This window comes from Falco naumanni, chromosome 5, assembly GCF_017639655.2.
Source record: "Falco naumanni isolate bFalNau1 chromosome 5, bFalNau1.pat, whole genome shotgun sequence".
NCBI classification, from domain to species: domain Eukaryota; kingdom Metazoa; phylum Chordata; class Aves; order Falconiformes; family Falconidae; genus Falco; species Falco naumanni.
In genome coordinates this window covers 31,268,188-31,291,302 of record NC_054058.1, presented here as the reverse complement: position 1 = coordinate 31,291,302, position 23,115 = coordinate 31,268,188, and the positions used below count along the sequence as shown (strand labels likewise).

Below are 23,115 nucleotides of genomic sequence, written 5' to 3'. Positions count from 1 at the left end.
TTGTTGTACAAAATTAGATGTGTACTTACACTCCTTATTTTCAGCTTCTTCATCATTAAGCTTTGATAAAGACTTCACTCTTGCTCTTTCCCTCCCTCCCTTTCTCTCATTGCTATATTCTGCTGCTTCTGTCTTCTGAGGACCTTTTTTGACAATGTGACTGATAGGTCATTTCAAAAATAGAGTCTAAAACTGATGATGTCTTTAGTTTAGTTTTCCTCAATTTTGATTATAATTTTTTTACAGAAGAGTAATAATGTAGCATGATCTTCCTTTTAAAATTTTGAAACATCTGGGATTTTGCGTGTATTTTTGCAATGCTGGCTCTGGGCTTTTTTTTTCTTATAAGTCACTATAGTGTCTCCCTTTTCTTAGACAGATCTTTTTATGTATATAGATATTTAGTTATTTTTTACCTTTCTTAAACCTTGCAGTTATTTTATTATTGAAGTCTGAAGGAATTCCTAGGGCTCTGTTTCAGAATTCTACTACTACTCATCTCCTTTTTTGCAGACCAAACTTAATCGTTCTTTTCCTCTGTGTATTAAATAATGTTAAAATACTACCTTACATCTTGAACAGTTCTGCATATATTTACAAGTTTTTCTTATCACTTTTCTCCAGCATTTTATGCTGAAGAGGTGATTTTTATACTGTCTTGTTAGGCTTTGCTGTAATGTTGATCCCTTTATTTTTCCCCTCAAAACCAGCTGGTTTTCAATTTGAAGTAGGAAGGCTTTCTTCTTCATAGCATGTGCGCACACCAAATTACACGGTATTTGTACTGCTACACCATTTGCACCATTTTGCTGAAATAAATATAAGTCATTGATAAATCCCAGAAAATGTGAAGTGTTGTGCCACTAAAGTAACTAGTCTCTTAATGTCTTTTGTATGAGTTTTCAGGGTTTTTTTGTTTGTTGTTTTTTTTTAATCTGTCAGATCTTTATGAGTGACTTCTCTTATCATTTTAAATACAAGGACTGTCTTGCTGTCAAAAATTCAGCAAACTCATAGGGCTTATGCTTTCCTCCCCCCTGCCCCCCCAATAAGTTGATTGATGACTTTGATTGCCCCTCTTAACAATGATAAGGAGCAAAATCTCATTGAAGATTTAAGTCACATTGGTGGACTTCTATCTTGCAACAACAACTACTGTAGTTAAATACTGTAACCATTTCCAAAGACTGATCTGTATAATTTGTAAATGTTAGTGAGTTTCTAGCTGTGCAAATGTATGATGATAGCATTATTCCTTCACCAAAATAAAGGCTGGTGGTCTGCAGTCTCATAACCTATTCTGTAAGCATTGTGTCCCAACGGCCATCACACACTGTTATAAGCATCAGGTAATATAATATGCTATAACTTTTTTCCTATTACTTCCAGAAGCCAGGTTTGTTATAATCTGCATTATGTGTTATGCACCCGTAAGCTAATATAGCACAAATAATTATTTGGAAAGATTGACAAAATTTAATTTCCAAACTACCCATTTTTCATGGTAGTCTATGTCAGTTATTTTGGGGTAGAAAATACATAGAAAAATTAAAGGTTTTCATGTCATGATTTTTAAGAGCTAAAAGTGGATACTCTCTTTTAAATTGGACTGTGTCTGTTATGTCTAATTGGTTGTGTTATATAAATGGATTATAAATTCTTTGAACGAATGCTCTCATCTTTTAATAGAGTATGCATAACTATTGTTGATATGGGGCACTACAGAGTTTTCAGTGCATATCCTGTAGGAGATGTTAACGTACATGATCTTTTATAAACAGGCCTCTTTTTGTCTCTGTTAGAAGAAGGAGCCGACTCAGAGAATCTGATAGTCTTCCAAAGAAAACATCTGTTTTAAATATATTTGTTTGGATTCCAGTCAGCACACCTAGGACTTGCATAATTAGCTTAGACTACAGAGTTCCCTTTTCAGAGATATGTTTATATAAACAAACCATGCATTTTTCATTAAGCAAATACTCCTCCCTTTTTTTTTTTTTTAATTAAAAATTCAGGCAGGATATTAACATATACTTTTGCAAATCAAAGATTAATTGAGAACCTCTTTCAAGGCAATTTTTTATATGACATTCATTTTACTGTATTTTCTTTTGTGGAGAAGTGTCTTGCAACCATCTTACCAGTACTTCAGTAAATGAGTGCATACATTTATAAAGATGCTTTTGCTACCAGTAATCAATCATTTACTAAGTAAAATATGAATTTTACACCTTTTACTACTTTTGATACGGCACATTCTTTTAAAATACATAGTAGATTTTTAAAAAATGAATTATGGTAGTAACTGTCTGAAGTTTACCCTTCCTAAAGATCTGATTTAACTAAAAATACATAAAATACATGTTCATTTCATCTTAAGGCAGCTCCTTAGAAGAGACAAGAAGGAATGGAAGCTCAGTTAGTGGTCCTTTCTCCATTCATCTTGTGCCATGCCACGCCACATGATTCCACGGAAGCAGAATCTCTTATGATACAGCTGTGCAACATTAAAAAGATTCTTTTCTAAAATTGGATTAACTATTATGCATACCTTTGGAATTAAGATCAAACCTCTCAAATGTTCAGACTTTCACAGTTGGGAATGAAATCTTTTACTCTGGGACAAATTCAGCCTGGAGTGACAATTTCACAATATATATTGCAGGTGTGCCTGACTACAGAAGGGCTGAAGCTGGTATTTCGGCATAAAAGTAGCTTCTAGGCCATTTTTTGCAGTTCATACAACTCAGATGAAACTGTTCCTAATCTGACCCAGTATTCTTTATATCACGTCTGTGATATAAAGGTCAGATTCAGGTCAGTTCTAGACCCGTGGAAACTAGAGTTACTCCTGGGTTGAGTGTTTTCATCTGGGGGAGCGTCAGTCAGTTCGGAATAATCTTGAACCCTCACCTGTGCTCTTGCTGTACAGAATGATGTCTTGTGTAGAGGTACAGTTGCATGTCTGGCTGGGGTTTTTGCTTTTTCTTGCCGTTTTCGTAAGTCCTCAAGGACGGACTGGGTGAAGAATGGTGTCAATGAGGTGTTCCTTCCATCTGTGCATGTGTTTGACTGAGAGAAGCTGGCTAAGTGTCCCTGTCTCTAGTTGTGGGGAGTTTTAGTCTGAATTTTATTTGTATTAATTATTTATATTTTTCAAATGCAGTTGTATATATTAGTGCTGCATATTAAGGAGCCAAGAATCTTGGCTGTTGACTTCCTTTCAATGTAATTTATATGATAATAATCCAGATTTTGTTTGATGTTGTGTAGGTGTTTACTCTGTTATGGATTGCTGACTGGATGGTGCACCATTTCTGGAAAAAAGGAAAAGATCCTGACAGTTTTTCTATCCCTTATCTTACTGCACTGGGAGATCTGCTTGGAACTGCCTTATTAGCTGTAGGTTTTCATTTTCTGTGGCTCATAGGTGACAGAGATGGAGATGTCGGAGACTAATTATTCCAATGGATACGATGACTTTTCCTGGAATATTGACAAGACCAATCATTCCACTTGAAGGTCCTAAAAGTGATTGTTCCATTTGGTATAAGTAAATCAAGTTGACGCAGATATAAAAGAGCCTTAATGATTTTAGTTTGGTTGGTTTCTTAAAAAAAAAAAAAAAAGGATGGAACTAGAAGGATACTTGAGACCTTTACTTTGAAACCGAGGTGGATTGCTGCTAGCTGAAGAAATCTGAGTAGACATAATGAAGGGCAGATCAATCCTTTATCAAGCTTAATTTTTAAAAGATCTGGTCTTTTAAAAGAACAGTTCCTTGACTGTATTGCGAACCAGAACAATCTCTAATTGCTCATTCAGTGGTGACAAGGAAAAGGGTAAGACCCAGTCAGTGGCTTGCCTTGTCTTTCCCTCCCAGGAACAAAGTGGGTATATATTTTCATTTTACCACAGAGGTGGTTAGTAGACCTCAGAGGAATTCAGTTTCATAGACGTTAGTTGATGTTACGTTCCTATCTTGCAATTTCAGTGCTGTAGCTCTCCAACCATTGCAGACTTGCTATCAGTAATAAGTGTTATGGTGATTTGAACCCTGATTGTCTAAACATTTTGTCGCAAGGTTTATTTTATGTGTACTAATATGACCATCAGCATTTATAAAATTAGACACTTGAAAAGTGTCTGCAGGACTGAGCCCATTTTCCTTGTGCTAAAAAGAGCAACCTAATTATTTTGCTGTTGTGATTTATTAGAACAAGAGCCTAGTAAAGACAAATAATGAGCCTAGTAAAGACAAATAATGTGTCACTGACCTGATCAATAATAATGGGTGAATGATTAAAACTCCTTGTGTGGGAAAGTGTATTTTCATTTAGCAACTGAAAAGATGTTTAACAAACTGATATTAATGGTGTTGTGATTGCCAGTATCCTGATTTTAATGAAGTATTTAGAGGTGTTGATTCGAGTATAAATACTGAGCCCTGATTAAAACTTGGGGTATAACAGATTATATTTCTTTTTTAGGCACTTGGAAGTTACATAAACTTCTAAAATTCTAGAGCTATCGATTTCATCCATTTCTAAGCAGAAGTCTCTTCTAACAGGATTTCTGCTTTCAAACTGTGGAAGTAATATGGTCAATAAGGAAAATGCTTCTGAATGATTTCTGTTATTGGTATACCTCAATATTTTGAATAATACATTCATCATGAGGACTCTGGTTGCCATTTTTGAAAAAATGTACTAATTGCTCTGTTTTAAAATCTAGTGGGAGTTCCTCATGCCATATGTTTTTAAATACTATAGCATATGTCCTAAATGCATAATTAAATAAACAACTCATATTTTAAATGTTGTGATTGAAAGTTTTAAATTTTGAGATTTAAATTAGACAACTAAAACCATGTATCAGCATATGTTGTAACTCTGTAAACGTTAGTTATGTGGTTTATGCATATAAATCTTCCCTTTTAATTTAATGGACCTACTCAGATGAATTAAATTATGTGGATAAGAGTTAATGGGACTACTATAGGTGTCGGTCACCTTAAACTCTGTGGAAGTCAAAAGTGTTTGCAGTTCTGAAAATTAAACCAGCTATTCAGTGCCTACACATGGATTTAGATGCCTGACTTTTAGATCCCTCATTTGAAAACTTTTATTTAAGCTTTTTCTTACAGTTATGATAATACAGCTGTTTGAATGAATTGTATGCATTATGTCTTTTATTATGTGAGAGAAAGATTAAATCTTTCTAACTTCAGGTTCTCTGACTTTTCTTAGTTTGTATTAATGTTATTTAAAATAGTTTCTTGTATGTAACATTGCGGGAAATACTCCTATTAAATAATTTAAAATAGAATATATGTATTTTTTCTTTTCAATAATGGTTATTTTTGGTACAGATATAGATGGTATTTTTTTTTATTCTGGTAGAACTGCCATGTGAATCAACTAAGCCGCCATTTCAAGTACTTTTCTCATAAGAGTTGATGGATTTTAAGATCCTTTTCAAATTAAATGCAAGATTCTTAAAAATTAAAATTTCTTGAGATACTTGTGATCTATTCTTATCTGATGCATGAGGGCATTGTAATATTTGGTCATAACAGTGTCCTTAGTGTCTTAAACATTTTCCCAGTAAACTATCAACAACTGTTGGTACAGTCTGATGAACAAGTGGGTGAGTGTTTAAATCATGGAATTAAGGAAGAAGTGCTAAGCAGGACAAATTCAGTGAAATCTGACAAAGAGAAATATGCTGACAGACTGGAATAATCTGGGCATGGAAACAATAAGTGATAGAAAAGTGTGATGGGAAAATTTGATATTTCACAAGGGGGGAAGTTCATTGCATGGTTAAAAGACCAAAATCCATATTGTGGGAAAGAAAGATGTGCAAGCTTTCATTATGAGAGGCAGGAGCAAACAGAAGGAAGTTACTTGGAGAAAAGAACAAAAAGGCACAGCCAAACTTATTTTTCAGGAAGGGAAGAAAAATGTAACTTGTACTGAAAGGAGTTGGGGAAGAGGTGGAAGAAGAGATATTTCGGGGAATGGTGGAAGAGAGGAGAAAAAAAAAAAAGAATGCTCTCTGTAAGATATGTTTAGAGAGGACTTTGAGTGGGGAAAGAAGTATGACATTGGTAATGGAGAGAAAACCTTGACGTATGGAAGAGCAAGGAGTAAATAATCTATGTGTGGAAAGGGGGTTGATTCCTATGCGGAAGGAGCATTTTTCAAACTTAGGAGCTTGCTAACTCTGCTACCTAGCGTTATGAAGGTAAAAAGCTCTTACCACCAAGTTTGGTGGAGGCATATTATTCCAGCCATGAGGATAATATGGAGAATTCATGAAAGAGTACTTGGATACCAGAGAGTCTGTCGTCTGTTCGAAACCTGTGCTCCCTAAACCAGTTTTAACTCAAGTCAACTTCTTGACAGTATTCCATCAACCTGATTTTTTTAATACATCCCAGTAATAGTCAATTATTTCACCGTATGTGTGGGTAAGAAATGTTACAAAAAATTCTGTTAAAGACAAATTGTGTGCTTGTTGTACTGTTCAAAGCATACAATTGAAAGGGACATCCTGAGATGTTGTTTTGCCTCTTGTTATCAAAGCAGCCATCTTTTGTAATCTTGCAGATAAAATGATCACTCTTCGGATTAAAATTCATTAAGCATTTTCCTCCTTTTCACCTGCTAGAAGTTTCTTTCAAACCTTCCTTTATAATTTCTAGCCTAAGTAGGGCTGTGGCTGATTCACGTCTACTTGTTTTTGTGTCAACATGTAGCATTTTCTTTGACTCTTGTTCATCTCAGCTCATTCAACTCATTTAAGCTGCAGGTCATCTTAAAGCTCCACCTGCAACTTCTCGTGGCATTTTCCTTCTGCTGATGGGCTAGACGCTAGCCAGAGGCTCCGGTTGCTTTGCCTTTATGAGTTATTTGTAACCTGATGCTAAGTAACTGTTGAAATGCTCTTTGTCTGTTCTTACCATCTCCTTTTTTTCTCTACTTCTGAAATATCTCTAGGGTAAATAGAAGTAGGGGCAGGTTATTTGAATTGGGTATCATTTGCCATTCTGAAGGATTTTGTGACTATCTCAATTGTTCTGTGAGCATGCATGAAAGGGGACAATCTCATTTGTTAAACTCCAACTAAATGCAGCTTTAAAATTTGGAGTCAGAAGCATTTCATACCATAGGTGTTCTATTTTCTTTTTCTGTGTGCTTTGAAATGATCTTTCCATTCAAGTGAGTTACTGAATTACTCCAGCTTATTTTTAGAGTGATTCAGTAGCTGGGATAGTTCCACTGCTTTATTATGCTGTTTGATATAAGGGATGATTCTTCTTTTAATATATTTAGATCAATATTTTGAGTTTTATAGCATCACTGTACCTCTTGCCTTAATCTGTGATGTTTAAATTTGCAATATCCTCTTCCACTCCCAGGCTTAATATATTAATTTCACTGGGACTTTTAGAATGCTGATGAGAAACTGGCGAGCAGCAAATTAATTTCACTTCTTTTTACAATTTGCCAACTAAATTAGACTTTTCAAAAATTAAAACAGCATGAGGATTAAAGCTTTATAAATGCAGAATAGTTTGCAGAATCAGGACTCAAAATAAGACCTATCATTGTTTTAATTCACTTCAGTTCTGAGCATCATGAAAAGCTCTCTTAAGTCCAAGAATAACTCAGAATACACATCAGGAAACAGTAGCATAAGCATTCTATGAAGTGTTTGAAATTCCTTATTATAATAGCAAAATTGCTATTGCAAAGGAGATAGTCTCTTTAGAGGTGCAGAAAATGGCAATAGAATATGGTAATTAAATTACAACCTGTTTTAAAATAAGTGAGACAATGTTTAAAAATAGTACTGAAGGTACTGGAAGCAATATGAAGTCCCTTAGGATTTTTTTTTTCTATTTCAGGCTAGGTTTTCTGTGATACAATACATTGTTTTAATTGTGTTCTCTGATCCATTCCTAGTCAAGTCAGTCTGTTGTTCAATTATCTTTTGTATTATCGTGTTCCCATACGTACTCAAAAAACCAGCTTTGTGTCTATAAAAGTGGGGAGGAATAACTAGTAGAGAGGCATGTTTTGTCATTAAAGCCTCCTTCTGATAGACATAAAGGAAAGTCTTTCTGTTAAATTCAAAGAAAATTTGATCATTGTGCATGCTGTGCACGGATACTCTAGGGAATTTAGTATTAACAAAACACGAATCATTCACAATTAAAGCTATGAATCAACATGTTTTGTAAATATACAAGGTTACCATATTCTGGATGTGTCCCCAAGAGCAGCAGTGTACCCCTTAGTCACTCAGCACTGGCAGGGCTGGATGGGCTTTACTTTCTCTGCAGCTGAAAATGTAATTTGATTTCAAGTCCTGCTAGTTTTTTATTTAATATGCAGGATAGTTCATCATATACTCCACGCTTTTATTTCTCAATTCAAACTATACTTTAAATTTGCTGCTTCTTTTACTTAGCATTCTTCAGCTTGCTCTTTTGGGAGATTGTTTCCTCTTCAAGAGTTGCTAAGAGTCTTCAGAAGTCAAGGAAGTGCTTTCCTTGAATAATTTTAAATCTGCTTTTTGCAAATGAAATAGTGTCCTGAATGAATTATATTCCCAATCTTTGGGAATAATTGACTTCTGAATAGTTCCCTGAGATTTAATATTTCTGAGTTCTCAGATTTACATTTCAACTTTTACCATGAACAGGATCTAAAAAGGATTTTGTCTGTTTACTAATTTTTTCTGTCATCTCCTGGTTTTGATTAATGAAGTTGTTGCAATGTTCTTCTTGCAATGTCTACAGTAGAAGAACATTTGAATAAATTTGACATTTTAAATGGTTTTCCAAAAATTATGAGCAATATTGCTAGTTTTATACTTGGGAAGCAGTCACCCATTACTTTTCTATGAATCCTGATACCATGATTAGCTTTAGATCATCCAAAGCCCTTTTTTTCCCGTTTGATTTTGAAACAGGTGTTTTTCCCTGTGCTGATATGACCAATTGTTTTATTCTCTGATAGTATCCAAGATTCTGGAGTAACATTAGAACATGCTTCATTTCAATTGTTTTGAAGAGTGAACCAATTTTTACTCATTACATAGAAAAACGTAGACATACCTGATTAATTCCAGTTCTAGGGAAATGAATGGTAGCTTTCACTTAAAACAGAAGAGGATCTCTGGAGGTTGGAGCATTTCTGCTGGTCAAGCTTGACCACATTAGGTAACTGAGATCAGCTCAGATACCGAGATCATCTGAATTTGTGGACAAAAGTGTAGATGATCTGGAGATGTGAGCCAGCTCTGTATTTAATACCTGAAGACTGGCTGATCGCTCCCCCGTCTCATTTATTTCATCTCAATGCTTTGAGATTGCCATTGCTGCTGCTTTACAGCCAATCCATTAAGGCCACTAAGTACTACGGTAGTGTAAGTCTATCACGTATGTATGGAAGCTGTGGTCCCCCTGTGTAACAGAAGACATAAAGGCCTTTGAAAAAAACCCTTATGAAACCTGCATGTCATTTGTGCAAAATGAAAGTTCTAAAATGCTGTGAATTCAGATACAAAAAGACAAGCTCATTCCTGGGTTTAATTTCCAGCTGGCCTCTGCTCTATTCCCACATTAAAAAGCTGGTGTTTTTTTTTTTTTTCTAAAGACTTCTTTAAAGCACTGTAAGGTTACCATGCCAAAGAGCATAAAACCCAGCTCTGTTAGATACCACGTCTGGTTATGTGCTCTGAGCAGGAGACTGACATAAGCTATGACTACTTCTGCCCCTCAGAGAGAACTAAATCCCTTGCTTTGAGCAAAGCCTGACTATATCGTCTTGGCATTAAAAAGAATACGGCACTATATAGGATTGGCACCGTGCTGAATACACAGTACTGGCTGTGCAGGGTTCTTCACCTCAGCTCTGTAGCTGGAAGAGCCCTCACCAAGACACCCACTGAGCTGCTGGTACACAGTAAGACTTGGCTGAAAATTGGGAAAGAAAAACCATCCATGCAACAGTTCCTGTAACCCATCCAAAGGTATTCCCTGAGCTCCCCCTGCTCTGCTGCGTGCCCTTCGCTGTGCCCCGCGCACGGTGCCTTGGCCAGATGCTTCGGTTCCCCTTTACCTTGTTGACTTCATACAGGATGGGAACTGCCAGACCCCTCTGCAGTCCATGTTCTCTGTATTTTCACATTTTACTAGAGACACAGGAAGATGCAGAAATGCCCGTCAGTTCAAAGGAAGTCCAGTTCTGCTGTATGTTACAAAAATTGCATTTAAAACATTTATTAAGACTTGTAAATATTTTAAAGTCCTTCTGACTTGAGAATATTGCATTACATAAATGTTTAATAGATACAGAAGATGCACTTAGAGCACTGAGTAATGTATACATACCTCTGGAATATGTACAGTTTTCAGACTGGCGCTAAGAGAAACAAACATGAACATTTTCAGCACTCATTACAAGAAGCAGAGAAATGTCCTATTACCATAGGAAGCCTCTCACAACATATATTCATGTGTCAAAACTAGTAACTGTTCACCTTTCTGATTGTTGATTCTCAGCCAACTCTTAACAATGCCACACTCAGTTTTCTGGCATATTATGGAACTGAGGTGTTCAGCATAAGTGCGTTTTTTGTTACCTAATTTATTTCGGGGCTGCAGCACGCCTGCAGATACCCTGCTACGTTGACCTGCTATCTTGACTGCGTCGTGGTTGTGTGTGTCCCGCACATATGTTCATGGTCAAGCCTCCTGCTAAATAAGGACCAAGCCTTGTAATCCATTTAGTCCTGCTCATACCCATTTGGAAAGCTTCTGCTACACTCAAGAGGAGATTTTTTTTTTTCCTCATCTCTCCTGCTTTTAGGTGGGCATGGCTTACAGCTCCGGGGACTAGGCGAGATCCACGCACCCTCTGTATGCTCTGAGCATGGTTTCTCCTGTTCACAGGCAACCTCTGGCAGCCCCTAGGTAACCTGGAGTCCTTTTTCCAGCATGAGTCCTCAGGAGCAGGAGCAGGAGGGCTACAGTGTCAAGTGCAGCTGTGCAAGGTCAGTGACTAGCCTGGTTTGGCTGTGGACCTGGGAGGGGGGCTGTGTGCTTGCATCTCAGGGCTGCGGGGGGTGCCAATGGCCGTAGAGCAGAGCCAGCTTTGTTACAGCACTGACGCCAATCAAATTCCGCTTGTGAAATGGGAGGTATGGCCTGGGATCCTTAGTCAACCACCCACAACAGATTTAATTGTTTTCATATATCATTTCCAAGTTCAAGCCAACAAAAATACAAGGAGCCATGTTTGCTCTGCATGGCAGGCTGGTGGTCACTTGGTAGAAATGAACCACTGTGAGTGGCAGGGGGGTCGGACACCCAGGCTTGGGATGCTTCTCTGCTGTCTGACGGCCTCTGAAAAGGAGGGGAAGCATCAGGCAATGCAGCACGTGGCTGCATTCAGTTCACGTCTATCATGATGTATATCCAGATCACATCAGCAGGATCTCTTAATGCAGAAGGAAACCATTAGCTATCATCACCATCATCTTCTCAGCTAATTATCCCGAGGCTTTTTATTCGATCAAAGGAAAAATGTGAGCTGGTTATTTCACTTGGAAGCAGGAGCACACCTGGTTGAATGCATCCGCTGCTAAAGGGAAAGCTAACATCTCTGTCTCCAGCTGGAAATCTCTGCACACCTCAAAAGCTCACTTTGCTTGGTAATTTGATCGTACAGGAGCAGTTACCAGTAACACCCATCACAGGGACCGTGACAGTACCCCTGAGCAAGTGTGTAACTCCTTGCTTAGGAACAAGGACGGAGCCTATGAACTCTCCTCTGGCTGCGTTTCCCAGCATGGAAATATCCATTAACGTTATATGTGAATAATTTATATTTTTATTCAGCTTCCAACAGCCCTGGCAAGGATTTGCCAGGTAACCTGAAACATATTAAAAGAAGCAAAGCAAGATTACTCAGCTCACTCTGTTCTCAAACGCTTTCCTCTAATTTAATTCTTAGTATCTCACAAGGAAACTCCCCAAACTGAGACTTTCCATCTTAAATTTCCTCCCATCCTGCATTCCTTTTCCATAGTTATACAGACTTAATTTCTCACCTGAATTGCACTTGGCTGTGGCTCCTTCTAATCCTTGCACCATTGACTTCAATGGTATTTTTCATTAAAAAATAATTGTCGATTTAATTTTTGAAATTTTCCTGAGTGAAAATGGGAGGCTTTAAAGGCATCTGCTGTAGGAATGATACATACTGCACATAAAATCTTATTGCACACACAGCAGTAACATTTTTATGATAAAATAGCAAAGAACATTGTAAAATTAATACAGAATGACTGAGTTATTATGTCTTTCCATATAATTGAAGGGAAATTTCTTAATAAATCACATACAGCTATAATTCCAGGAGGGAAAATATTTGTTTTTTCTTGAACGGGTGTCTCAGCATGTACCTGGACACCTCTGCAAACAGCACTTGCCTCTCCATAGCATGGCTACTTGCTCTTATTTGACCTTTTTTCCTACATTCATCTCCTTCAAGTTCAAAAAATGGTAAAAACATATATGCAGTGATTGCACTAATAGAGCAAACAATCACTTTAAAAGAAAAAAACCCAACATCCTTACTTCAGACATAACACTAAGCCTTTTTCAGCTAGAATACTTGACTGCTAAGGTAAGCCCAATGAAATTGAGCCTAAGAAAGGCTGAGGCAATGCCCAAACCTTGTCTTTGCAGAAGCTCTTACAGGAAAATGAGGTCTGTTGTGGGTTGCAGGTTTTGACTTCATGCAGGGCTGCAAATAGCTGCTGACAGCATGGAGACCATCTTGCTAGCTAAACCACCATGAATTGCCACAATACAATTCTAGTTTTTAGAATAAGCTGAAGCCTAATGGCTTAACTGTTATTATCCAGCTGTATGTTACCTTGACAGCTTTATATATTAGTAAAAAAACAGAAAAGAGGGCATAAACTTTGGATTGATTTTTCTCTTACTGAGGAAAACAGCTTTGCTGGTTGTTTGTTTTTTAATTAAAAACTCTGACTGAAATGGGATTTTCAAACCCACATAATTTTGCTTGAAATGCTATGTCTCATTTTCCAACATAACCTGTTCATTTGTTGCATAGTGATAGAACGTATACTACTAAACACCTAAGAAATGGTATCTCAGGTCTGTGTTTCCTCAAAAAATAGGGACAGAGGAATCAATTTCAGTGTCAAAAATCAGTAATATTCATAAAATATTGGCAAAATATATTTTTAACAATGTATAAGTGAATGAAAATATTATCCCCTCCTGCCTCCTCGCCCTGCCCCCGGGGGTAAGTCATTACTCTCAGTCCTAAATGCCCCTGACTTTGCCAGCAGAAGCCATTTATTGACAATGAGGTGAATGTCTTAGTCCAGAGGCTTGAGCACTCCAGTAAAGTGAGACTTCAAGTAACGGGGGAAAAGGCCTGCTGTTCATCATGCAAATAGGGAAAATAAAGTTGATTTTTCTCTTTTAACTTAGATTTTTTTTAAAAATTGATTTGCATGAAATCTGGGGAGGTGGCTTTTGGCTATGTTGTCCTTTAGCACATTGAAGAGTAAACTGGACTCTTAATTTTTCAGAATTTTCAATCTTTGGCAAAACTGTAAGTGCAACTGGAAAAGCAAGATATTTTTGTGTGGCACCAGGAGTCTTGTATGTGATGGTGTGTAACACAGCTAGTGAGAAAAGCATAGCCCTGCGGGTTGGGAAGCATATGCTCTAGTTTACACTCTGCTGCTGGCTGCATTTGTTTATTTTTTTCCCCTTTTCCTTTCAGTTTCCTAGATTTTAATTTTTTTTTTTAATTATGATAAAATTAAATTAAATGTATTTTCATCCAAGCAAAGGTTGGGAAGTGTTGGTGGAACTCCTGCCTGCACAGAGAGCATGTGACAACCACGGGAACAGGCTTTCTTCAGGCTTTGCATACCTCCGCTGGACTTACTTGCACAATCTTGTCACATGCTTGGCTGAGAGGACACCTCAGCTGTGCAGGATCTTGCCACTTCGTCACATCCTCAGGTGCTCCACACCCATCTCCCCAGTGCCCAGGGGTGCCATGGGCAGCCCTGCTGCCACCAGCTCTCCTGTCCTACAGCAGCAGCCGGTGGTAGGTACTGGGGGGCAGCCATGAGGCAGCAGCTGTATGCTGGGTACCAATGGGGAGGCGTTTTGTAAATTTGTAAGTATTTAATGGAAAAATTGAGGCTTGCCCAAAAGACAGATCCTCGTGCTTCCTTCCACTGAAGCAAATTTTGTCAGTCCCTCTGGCAGTACCAGGGATCAGGCTCTTCGCTATCTTGCAAGCAACAAAGGCAATCACCCAAAAGCTGTGCACACAAGAGCTGTGCCCAGAGGCCATCCTCACCCCCTTACCGACCAAACTGGAAGTTTCTGTGTGCATGTGATTGCAATTTTCTAAGTCCCTCTGCAGCCGAGCTCTGCAGCTGCTGGTCCCCACTTGCCTGGGCTTGGTCCCCTGGCGTGCCCTGCCCCCCCTGCCCCCCCTTCCCCAGCCAGGGGAGCTCTCCTGGCTCCTGTTTGTGTGTGACACCGCGCTTCATCTCCATGAGTGCAGGTGTTACTGGAGCTGAGGGACGCAGGGCAGTGTCTTGCTTAGACCCATGTTCTGCCAGAACAGGACTGCATCACTTTGAAGCGTAAGTAATCCAGGCCCTGCCAAGGGGGGCAAAGCCATCAGCACAGTGGCTGGAGCTGGGCTAACCGCTCACGTAGATCAGGTCTTTCTCAAGACCTTCTTAATTATCTCCCTCTCTGACTGAGATTGTAGAGGAAACAAATCACCAGTGTTTTGAAATGTGAAGGATGTTGTCTTAATACCGCACAGCCAGGCGATGATTTCAGGATGCTGTGCGCTGCAGTTCTGCCTGTTAATTAGGGAGTGCAGAGTGGTGGGGTGTTTGAGGCGGGAATGGGCTTGGGCTCTAAAGACAGCCAGTGCCCCACCATGTGCTATGACACCTACTCAGCATATTTCCTATTTTCTGTTTGTTCCTGCTCTCACTGTGAATAATGTTTGCCTTGTGAGGAGTGGGGCTGGCATATTAAATAGTCTGTTTGCCACTGGCAGGGCTGCACCCAGAATATAGCATCCAGTTTTGGGGCGTTCTCCAATTCAGGAGGGATGTTAAGATGCTGGAGAAGTTACAGTGATGGGATACCAAGATGTTCAGTGACATAAAGCTATTACCTACAAGGAGATGTTAAGGGATCTGGTTTATTTAGTCTGGTGATGGTGTAGCAGTCTACAGTTACTTGAAGGGGACTTAGAAAGTAAGTGAATCCAAACACTTCTTTCCAGTGGCAGATGATGCACACAAGTTAAAGACTGGGAGTCTCGAGGTGGCCACTAGGAAAAACCATCTCTGCTGGGTGGGCAGCATGGCACTGGAACAGGTCACACAGAGGCGCAGAGAGGCTCTGAGCCCTCCGTCCCCACGGGTACTGAAGCCTTGGCAAGTCAAAACCATGGCAGACCCAGCCCTGGTGACCTCCAGCAGCAGGGTGGCCCAGCTGACCTCCAGCGTCCCTTCCAACAGTTACAATGGTGAGCAGCTATTGCCCGAGTGTATGTTTTTCCTAAGTGTAATTTATGATGCCGACTTCCTTACCCTATTTGTCTTCAAAGCCCAACTGGAAGTTGCTACTTTGGGGTTTTAGACATGGCCTCAGTGAAAACCATGGATGAGAACACACACGTTTGGGGACTGCTGGAAAAGTTTAACTCAAAACCATTGTTAGTGAATTCACATGAAGGGGGGCAAGTGCATGGCGTAAAGCTCACCAGATAGCTGGAGTTTGTCAGCGGACTGACTAAACACTTGAGGTGGGACAGTTTCTGGGCATGCGACAGGTCGTAAATTGGCAGCCCTCACCCTTGCTGGCTGAGAACTTGAGAAGGGAGTGAGAGGCATGTTGTTAGATGACTTCAGCTTTCCTGCTCCCCAGCTGTAGATAATTTTGAGTCTTCTGCTTGTCCTGCCACAAATCACCCTTCTGAGAAAGCAAAGCTATGCAGACAAAAATCCCACCCTGAAAAATCCACCCTTAAAGTATGAGCCAGAAATAAAGCACACAGAGAGGAACTTTCTTTCTTCAATTTAATTGAAGTTACTTAGAAAAATAATCAGGCTTGAATGGCTTTTTTAAGGAAAGATTCATGAGCAGTTCACACTTGTATTGGCAATGTATAATTTAGCTTTTTTCTTTATTAACAGTATATTTAGGTATGAGGAGATACTCTTCTACAACAAGCCTTCTACTGCATACAAATAGGTTAAAAAAAAAAATCCAACCCCACATCGATGTTAAATTATTCGTACACATTGTATTGTGCATGCATGTAAGAAAATAACACTCTCTGTAACAAGAGTAATAGTAAGGACAGTCCCTTTTTGTACCTGAAAAGTGCAGCAGACTACAGCGAAACCCTAAAACATCTGGGGTCAATTTACTCCTAAAAGTACTTCTGCTTGTGAATTATTTATTTCCCTTGTCTTACACAGCGCGTGGTTCAGGCAGTTTGCACGTTTCTGTGACAACAGACATGGTTTACAAAGAGGCTGAAGCATGGACCAAGTCAGGTTTGGGGGAACCTCCCACTGCCCAGGAGTCACCACCACGTTCCAATGGGGCCAAATCCAGCCTGGGCTCCAGGTTAAGGTGCTTGGGGCCATCTGCAGGGAATGAACCCCCAGCTGTGGGTATCGCGCCAGGTAAGGAGCCACAGGTGCTGCTGGGCTCAGCGATGGCCCTGCCAAATGATGGGGAGGCACCAGCTTCCCAGAGATGGGGATCACTGCTCCTCAAACTCAGCAGCTTTGAGGGTGCTGGGGACAGAGGGGGGGAGCAGGGCCTTCCCCCTGGGTCCTCTCTGTGCTCACCACTGCTGGACTGTAACTAATGCACATCCTTCTGAAACAGCAGCTGCCTAGGCAACCCTCACAGCCCTATGGGCACATCTGCATTTTGCTGAGGCTGCCGTTTTGCCTGTGTGTCTCCCAGGTCCAGATGCGGCCACAGGAGAAAGAACCCGGGAGGGAGGCAGAGCTCGGGAGCAGGCCCTCTTCTCCTCCGGCTGGGAAACCCAGTGAAGAGGTGGGGGTAAACCCAGCCTGGTTCCCGGGCTGCCCCACTGGTGCCCACCAGCTCACTGAGAGGAGGAACGACTCTGAACGACTCTGTGTGGCTGCAGTGGAAAGAGGTATTTTTTGGCTCATTCAAAACAACACACACAGTATACAAAAAAAAAAAAAAAAAAAAAAAAAAAAAGCATGTTTCTTAACATTTGTGGTCCTCCTCTGACATGGTGAGGGCTTCGTGCTCACCACATATAACATGATTGTATCCAGCACGTCAGCTCTTCATTTCAAACACAGATCTACAGTCCATTCACAGCACCCCAAACCAGATTTAACACACTAAATGAACAGTTTGTAGTAGTTTGGGATCAAGGTTTCTAAAAAGCAAGTGACTTTTAAGTACCCACTTAAGTCCACATAAAAGCCATCTCAAGTGCTGAGCATCCCTCCATAGGGCATCCTTCTGTGGGGAGGCAGAATCTGGGTAATCAAACCCAAAGCTGCTGCTAAAAATCCCATCTCGAGCAGTGCTCACCCCTCAGATTTCCTGAACATGCTACTCACCTAAAGCTTTTCTATCACAGCTGTCAAACAGGGCTTTTTGTGTCTCCAAAGCAGTGAAACCGAAGAGAGTATTTCAAAACAGATAAACCCATGGTGATGCCAGAGAAAAGTACAAAAAGAAAGGGGGGAGTACACTCCATTTTTAAAATATTTACTTTTGGAATCAACTTTTTTCTTAAATGAAAAAATTCACATCACATTCTGTTGGAGGGATTAACAGCTACCTGAAGAGAACATTGGAGCAAAATATGAGCACCGCTGGATAAAAGCCCACACAAGCACACAAATAGCTTTCAGGAAATATTGGTGGGGGGAGAGGGGGAACCTACCCCCAGACAGATATATTTTTATTTTTTTGTAACAAACATATAATCATTGAACTACGAACAAAAGAAAGCCAGGGCACACTGGGATAGGCACTTGCAACAGCTCCGTAAACTCTAAATGAGATAAAACTGCTTTGAAGTAAACCAGCAGCCAGCGCTCAGCAGCTGCTCAGGAATTCAGAGCTTCCAGGGCCAGCTCTTCACTAGCCACGGGGTCAGCACTCCGGGTTTGGAACAAGTTATAGTAACTGAGGCCATTCCAGAATGGATGATTTATTTGTAGGGATGATAAAAAAAAAAATGACCCGAATCCTGGCTAAGAACAAATCCAATTGTGAAAGGACTTCAGCTGCTGTTTGTTATGCTAATTTGTTCTTCGCTGAGATTTATTTGGTGACTTTTTTTTTAATAAGGTAAGATGGAACCTATTTGTCTTCTTTAACGACACGTGTGTCCTGGAGACTAATGTAATTCAGTGGATATTATCAGGTACTGTACAATACAACATTTCCAGGATCTGGCTCTGCTACTGTGAAAAGAGCTCTGCCTTCAGCTGAGTTTATTTAAATCGTCCCCAATTTTTGGAAGGGTTTGTTCTGATCATAAGATTGACACGCAGGCAAGTTAAAACTCCGTCTCAACCATCAATCAAGTTTAGAACAGATTTTAGGTTCCCACAGATAGCCTGATTTAAGCCTCTGCCTCCTTTTGCCTATCAGCTGGCTGCCGGCACTGCCGCCCCCGGACGGGAGAGCTTGGGGTGGCTACAGACCCCTCCCCAGGCAGGGTGTCTGCTGCCTGCTCGGCCTTACACCTCACCTGCATCACATTAAAGCAAACATTTGGAGAAACCTGTCCTTCTGTTCACTAGCTTGCTAATAGACCCACGTGGAAATCTCTTTTTTCATTATTTATTTGCCATGAATAGATTAGTACTTGCTTGCCCGAAACTATCGCTCGGTATGCTATGCCTGGTACAATCTGCCATCCCAAAGAGCTGTTAGACACAAAACAACCACTGCTGAGACATTCACCTTAAGTAAAAAGGTCATATAGTCTCTCACTAAAGCTGACTTAGATGAAATACTAACCCACTGGAAATTAGAAACATCCTTGTCAATGGCATTTAGGCATCAACTAAAAAATAGAAGACTCCCTCCTCCCCCTAGGAAAAAGCCATGAAACCAGCATGTAGGAAGATGAGATCTTTTTTATTGCCTTGCATGCTTAGAGATCAACATGAAGATGACTTTCTGACTTTTCAAATGATATGCCCACATCCTTTACAGCAACATATTGTGAACAGCGTCTCTTGAGCCAATTTTGGTTGTCCATCCCAAGATCGGCTAGGGAGGCACGGCTTGCAGAGGACAGAGCTCCCCCCAGCCCCATCCTGGATATGAATTAAGTCAATGCCAATTGCTTTGGGCATTTAAAAATCTCTACAGTCACTTTCAAAATGCTGATTTTTTTCTGATGGATAATCCACAGATTTGGACTCATTTGGGTTGGCGGGCTTCAAATTAAGAGATGATGGGACTGGTCATATTCTTGATAAACTCATCAAGTCCGGACTTACCCAAATTTCATGGTGTCTCTTCCCTTCCCAAGGAATACATTCACATTTCTTTCAGTCATGGGTTTTAGATATCCTGAATCTATCAACATCTGTTTTACTTTTCCTTTTCAGGGCTAGAAAGATACAATTATTTTTTTTTTAAGTACCCTTGAGTGCAATATCACTTTCTGAAGAAATTACTTTCACTGCTCTTCTCAAAGCATGTGGTATCAATAACCATTCCCATATTTACCTGCATTAACAGCTAATGGAAGAATATTATTACCAAGAGACAAGCTCAAGTGAGGAAAGCTCAAAGCCAGACTCCTTTTGTCCAAATGATATCTTATCTCTGCTGCTGAAGTGACACCTACCAAGAGACCATGTTTTAAATAAGTATAAATAACATTAATTAGAATCGGAGGAATGCAAGATCAATGAAATTCACCAGAACACAATTAACATTTTTTTTTAAACAGTGTAGCAGTATTATTCATTTCTACAGCTAGATCGTCACAATCCTGTTACCCTGCAAAGAGAGCTGTCCTTTCTTACAGTTGATTTAAATAATTTTGACTGTGCTGCTCGCAGCATCATTCAAAAAAAGAAAATATTAATTTACAAAATAACCCATTCTCCATATTTATTATGACAAATAAAAATCTTAAATAAAGCAGGCTTTCTCTCCCCTCTCTCCCCCCGACCCGTCCCTCATTCCAATTTCAGGTAGCTTGGCACTGAATAATTGAACATTAAAAAATCAAGTTTGTAGACTTCATACAGCTGCGTTTGGTGCTCAGAGCTGATGTTCTGGAAGAACTCTGTAGTCATTTCGTCAGTAGTTCTCGTAGACTTTGCATAGGTGGGGAACTTCAGGTAGTTGCCTACTCCTGCCAGCTGGAGAATGTAATTTGAATCCTCTTCGAGCGTTTCGTATTTTCCTATGAGGTCGTAGTGGATGTGGCAAGGGTGGCAGAGGGAGTACACAGTCTGCCAATGCTCATTGAAGGGCTCTTCTCTTTGGGTGTGCGGGTCAATGAGATACGCCACAAACTCTTCAAATTTCACATCATCGCCTTTACGCAGAGCTTCCTGGGTTGCGTTTTTCCTCTGGCGCCGCACGATTTTGGTGCCGTATCGCTTGTGGAAGGAAGTGTTGTACTTCTGGGTAAACTTGTTCCTGTAGGCTGACACCAGTCTCTCGAAAGGCTCGCGAACAAAGAGGAACTTCATGTAGTTTTTCAAGCGGTGGTTGATCTCTGGGATGCTGTACTGGTTGAGGGTCTTCAGGTTTGAAGACACGTGGGCTTCATTGGCTGGGATTTCCATCGGATCACTGTACTTGCCTCTTCCCGTCAAAACCATCATGACTCTCTTCCAGTTTGTGCAGGCCACTTTGGGGACATAACAATAGATCATTTCGTGATCTTCGTCCACGACCAGGTGTTTGAGATCGTTGGGTGTCAGCACGCGGCGCTTCCTGCTAGATACACTGTTTGCTCGGCACGTGTCTGTCACTTGGTCTCGTCTAATCTGATGAAGAATTGCTGTGTTGGACAACTGCCAAGAAAGCACAGGCACCGGTAAGTCAAGCAGCTGGAAATTCTTACTCCCTTTTTGCTTATTATATAAATGCACAGAAGATTATTGCCTGTATAGAATGGTTCATAATTTGGCTGAGTAAAATTGTTCCTAGGCTAGAAGATAAACCTTTTTTTGTCTCCAAACTTCTTGATACATGCTGCTTAAATGGAAAAGTGTCCAGGGCTTTGCAAAGGAGCACAAGCATTCACACAGCCTGGTGGCGAGTGTGTAAGCGTATTCACAGCACCCTCACCCTGAGATGCGGTCACTGCTTTTCTTAGTCCTGGAAAACAAATCTCCCCTCCGCTCCGCAGTCCATCCCGCAGCTACAGCAGTGCTGGGCCCTGCCTGACCTTTTGATGCTGAGATGGGGTAGGAAGACACCAGAGTAGGAAAATCTGTCAAAATAAAAATAGCACGGGCTCTTGCTGCTGATATCTTTCATGCTGCAGAAGTTAATAATGGTGGCTTGTTTCTTGGCTATGACCTTGCCAGGAAGAATGAAGCCCATGGAGATTCCTGCTACTCCCCAAGCGGATCATTCACTCAGGTGTGATTTGAGGAGCAGGAAGAATATTATTAACAATGAATTTGCCTCTCTGCTAAAGCCATACTGACAGAGAAGGAAAGAGTGCGTGGCCTTCTAACACACACAGCACTACGTTCACCCCCAGCCCTTTACTGTTTTGCTAGTAGTACCCTAACCTTCTACTATCACTGCTACTGGACGCTTTGCAGAGGTGGTAATCTGTCTTAGGGGGGACCCCTGCAGACATGGCCACCCTCTCTCCACCAGCCACCTCCTGCCCAGACTGTGTCCAGCGACAACAGCGAGAGCTTCTGCTAGGGCAGGTAATGATCTGCTGTGTGAAACAGGGAATATTAGCCCAAGCAAAGGACTGTGCAACGCAGGGCTTCTGTGTTTGGCTATTCAGAGCCACCTGAGCTGTCTGCATGCCACGGTGTTTTGGTGTGCAGCCCTACCCTCACTGCTACAAATGTCTTTTTACATATTCTGAATAAATTGCATCAAAGCAACAGGGAGAAGGTTTTGGTGATGTCATTTACATTTACTTAACACCACTTGTGGATTTCAAAGAGCCTTATGCTCAATAATTAGTTTAGCCTCAAAGGCAAGTATTTAGGCAAGTATTGACCTTCCTATTTGACAGGGAAGCAGGTCTGAGATTCCTTCCCGTACACCGAGTCTTTCCAAAGTATTTATCTGATACCTTCTAGTTAGGTTAGAGCGAATCACAGGATGCTGTAATGAAGCATTTGAGGCAATGTAGACTGTTCGCATCTGCTGTGGGGGTGTCTGTGGTTATAGCAGTCTTCCCATTGCCAGTATAACACCCTCAGCATGTGTCTGCACCAGCCTGGAGGTTCATACCAAGCCTCGGTTCCTGCAGCCATGGCTCAGATCTCTGCTTCCAATACCAGTAGTTAGCCATCACTCAAAAACCCCCTCAAAGAACAGGATCCAGATGCACTTTAGGGGCAATACCCAAACCAAACCCAAAGAAGGGACCAAGACAGTTGTAGGATTTCTGAGCTTTGGAGAGAAAGAGAACAGAAATTGCATTGTTACAGACAAGCCGTAAGAGCCCAGGTTTCGCCTGCCCAAGGGGCAGCAAAAGGTTTTGCAACACGTGAGCAGCACAGAGCCTCCCCCCCTCTCAGCTGTGGTGGGTTGCAGAGGAAATGTTCTTGTGGGACAGGCAACACCAAGAGGCTGGTGTACCTGAGACTTGGGTGGGAGGATTTTTTCTTCAGGACAGCATTGATGTGCCAAGCCTGGGACTTGTATTTTGTGCAGAACCACCCAACACTTCCCTGAATTCCTTGATACTTTCCTCATCCCATCTCTTTAGCCCCTTTGTTCAATAAAATGTTGGCTAATGGTTAGAA

General features: G+C 40.7%; 2 protein-coding genes across 4 annotated transcripts in view; one reads left to right on the top strand and one right to left on the bottom strand.

The window, feature by feature from the left end:
* The window catches only part of SLC41A2 (solute carrier family 41 member 2), a 56,258-nt gene extending 52,599 nt beyond the window's left edge, over positions 1-3,659 (top strand). For both annotated transcript variants that reach the window (XM_040596475.1, XM_040596477.1), the window contains one exon: positions 3,274-3,659. In XM_040596475.1, coding sequence (XP_040452409.1) covers positions 3,274-3,459 — 186 coding nt within the window. In that variant the 3' untranslated portion in view covers positions 3,460-3,659. The remainder of the gene's footprint in view (positions 1-3,273) is intronic.
* Positions 3,660-17,308: 13,649 nt separating this feature from the next.
* CHST11 (carbohydrate sulfotransferase 11) overlaps positions 17,309-23,115 on the bottom strand; it is a 168,474-nt gene continuing 162,667 nt past the window's right edge. For both annotated transcript variants that reach the window (XM_040596651.1, XM_040596652.1), the window contains exon 3: positions 17,309-21,180. In XM_040596651.1, the coding sequence (XP_040452585.1) occupies positions 20,332-21,180 (849 nt within the window). In that variant the 3' untranslated portion in view covers positions 17,309-20,331. The remainder of the gene's footprint in view (positions 21,181-23,115) is intronic.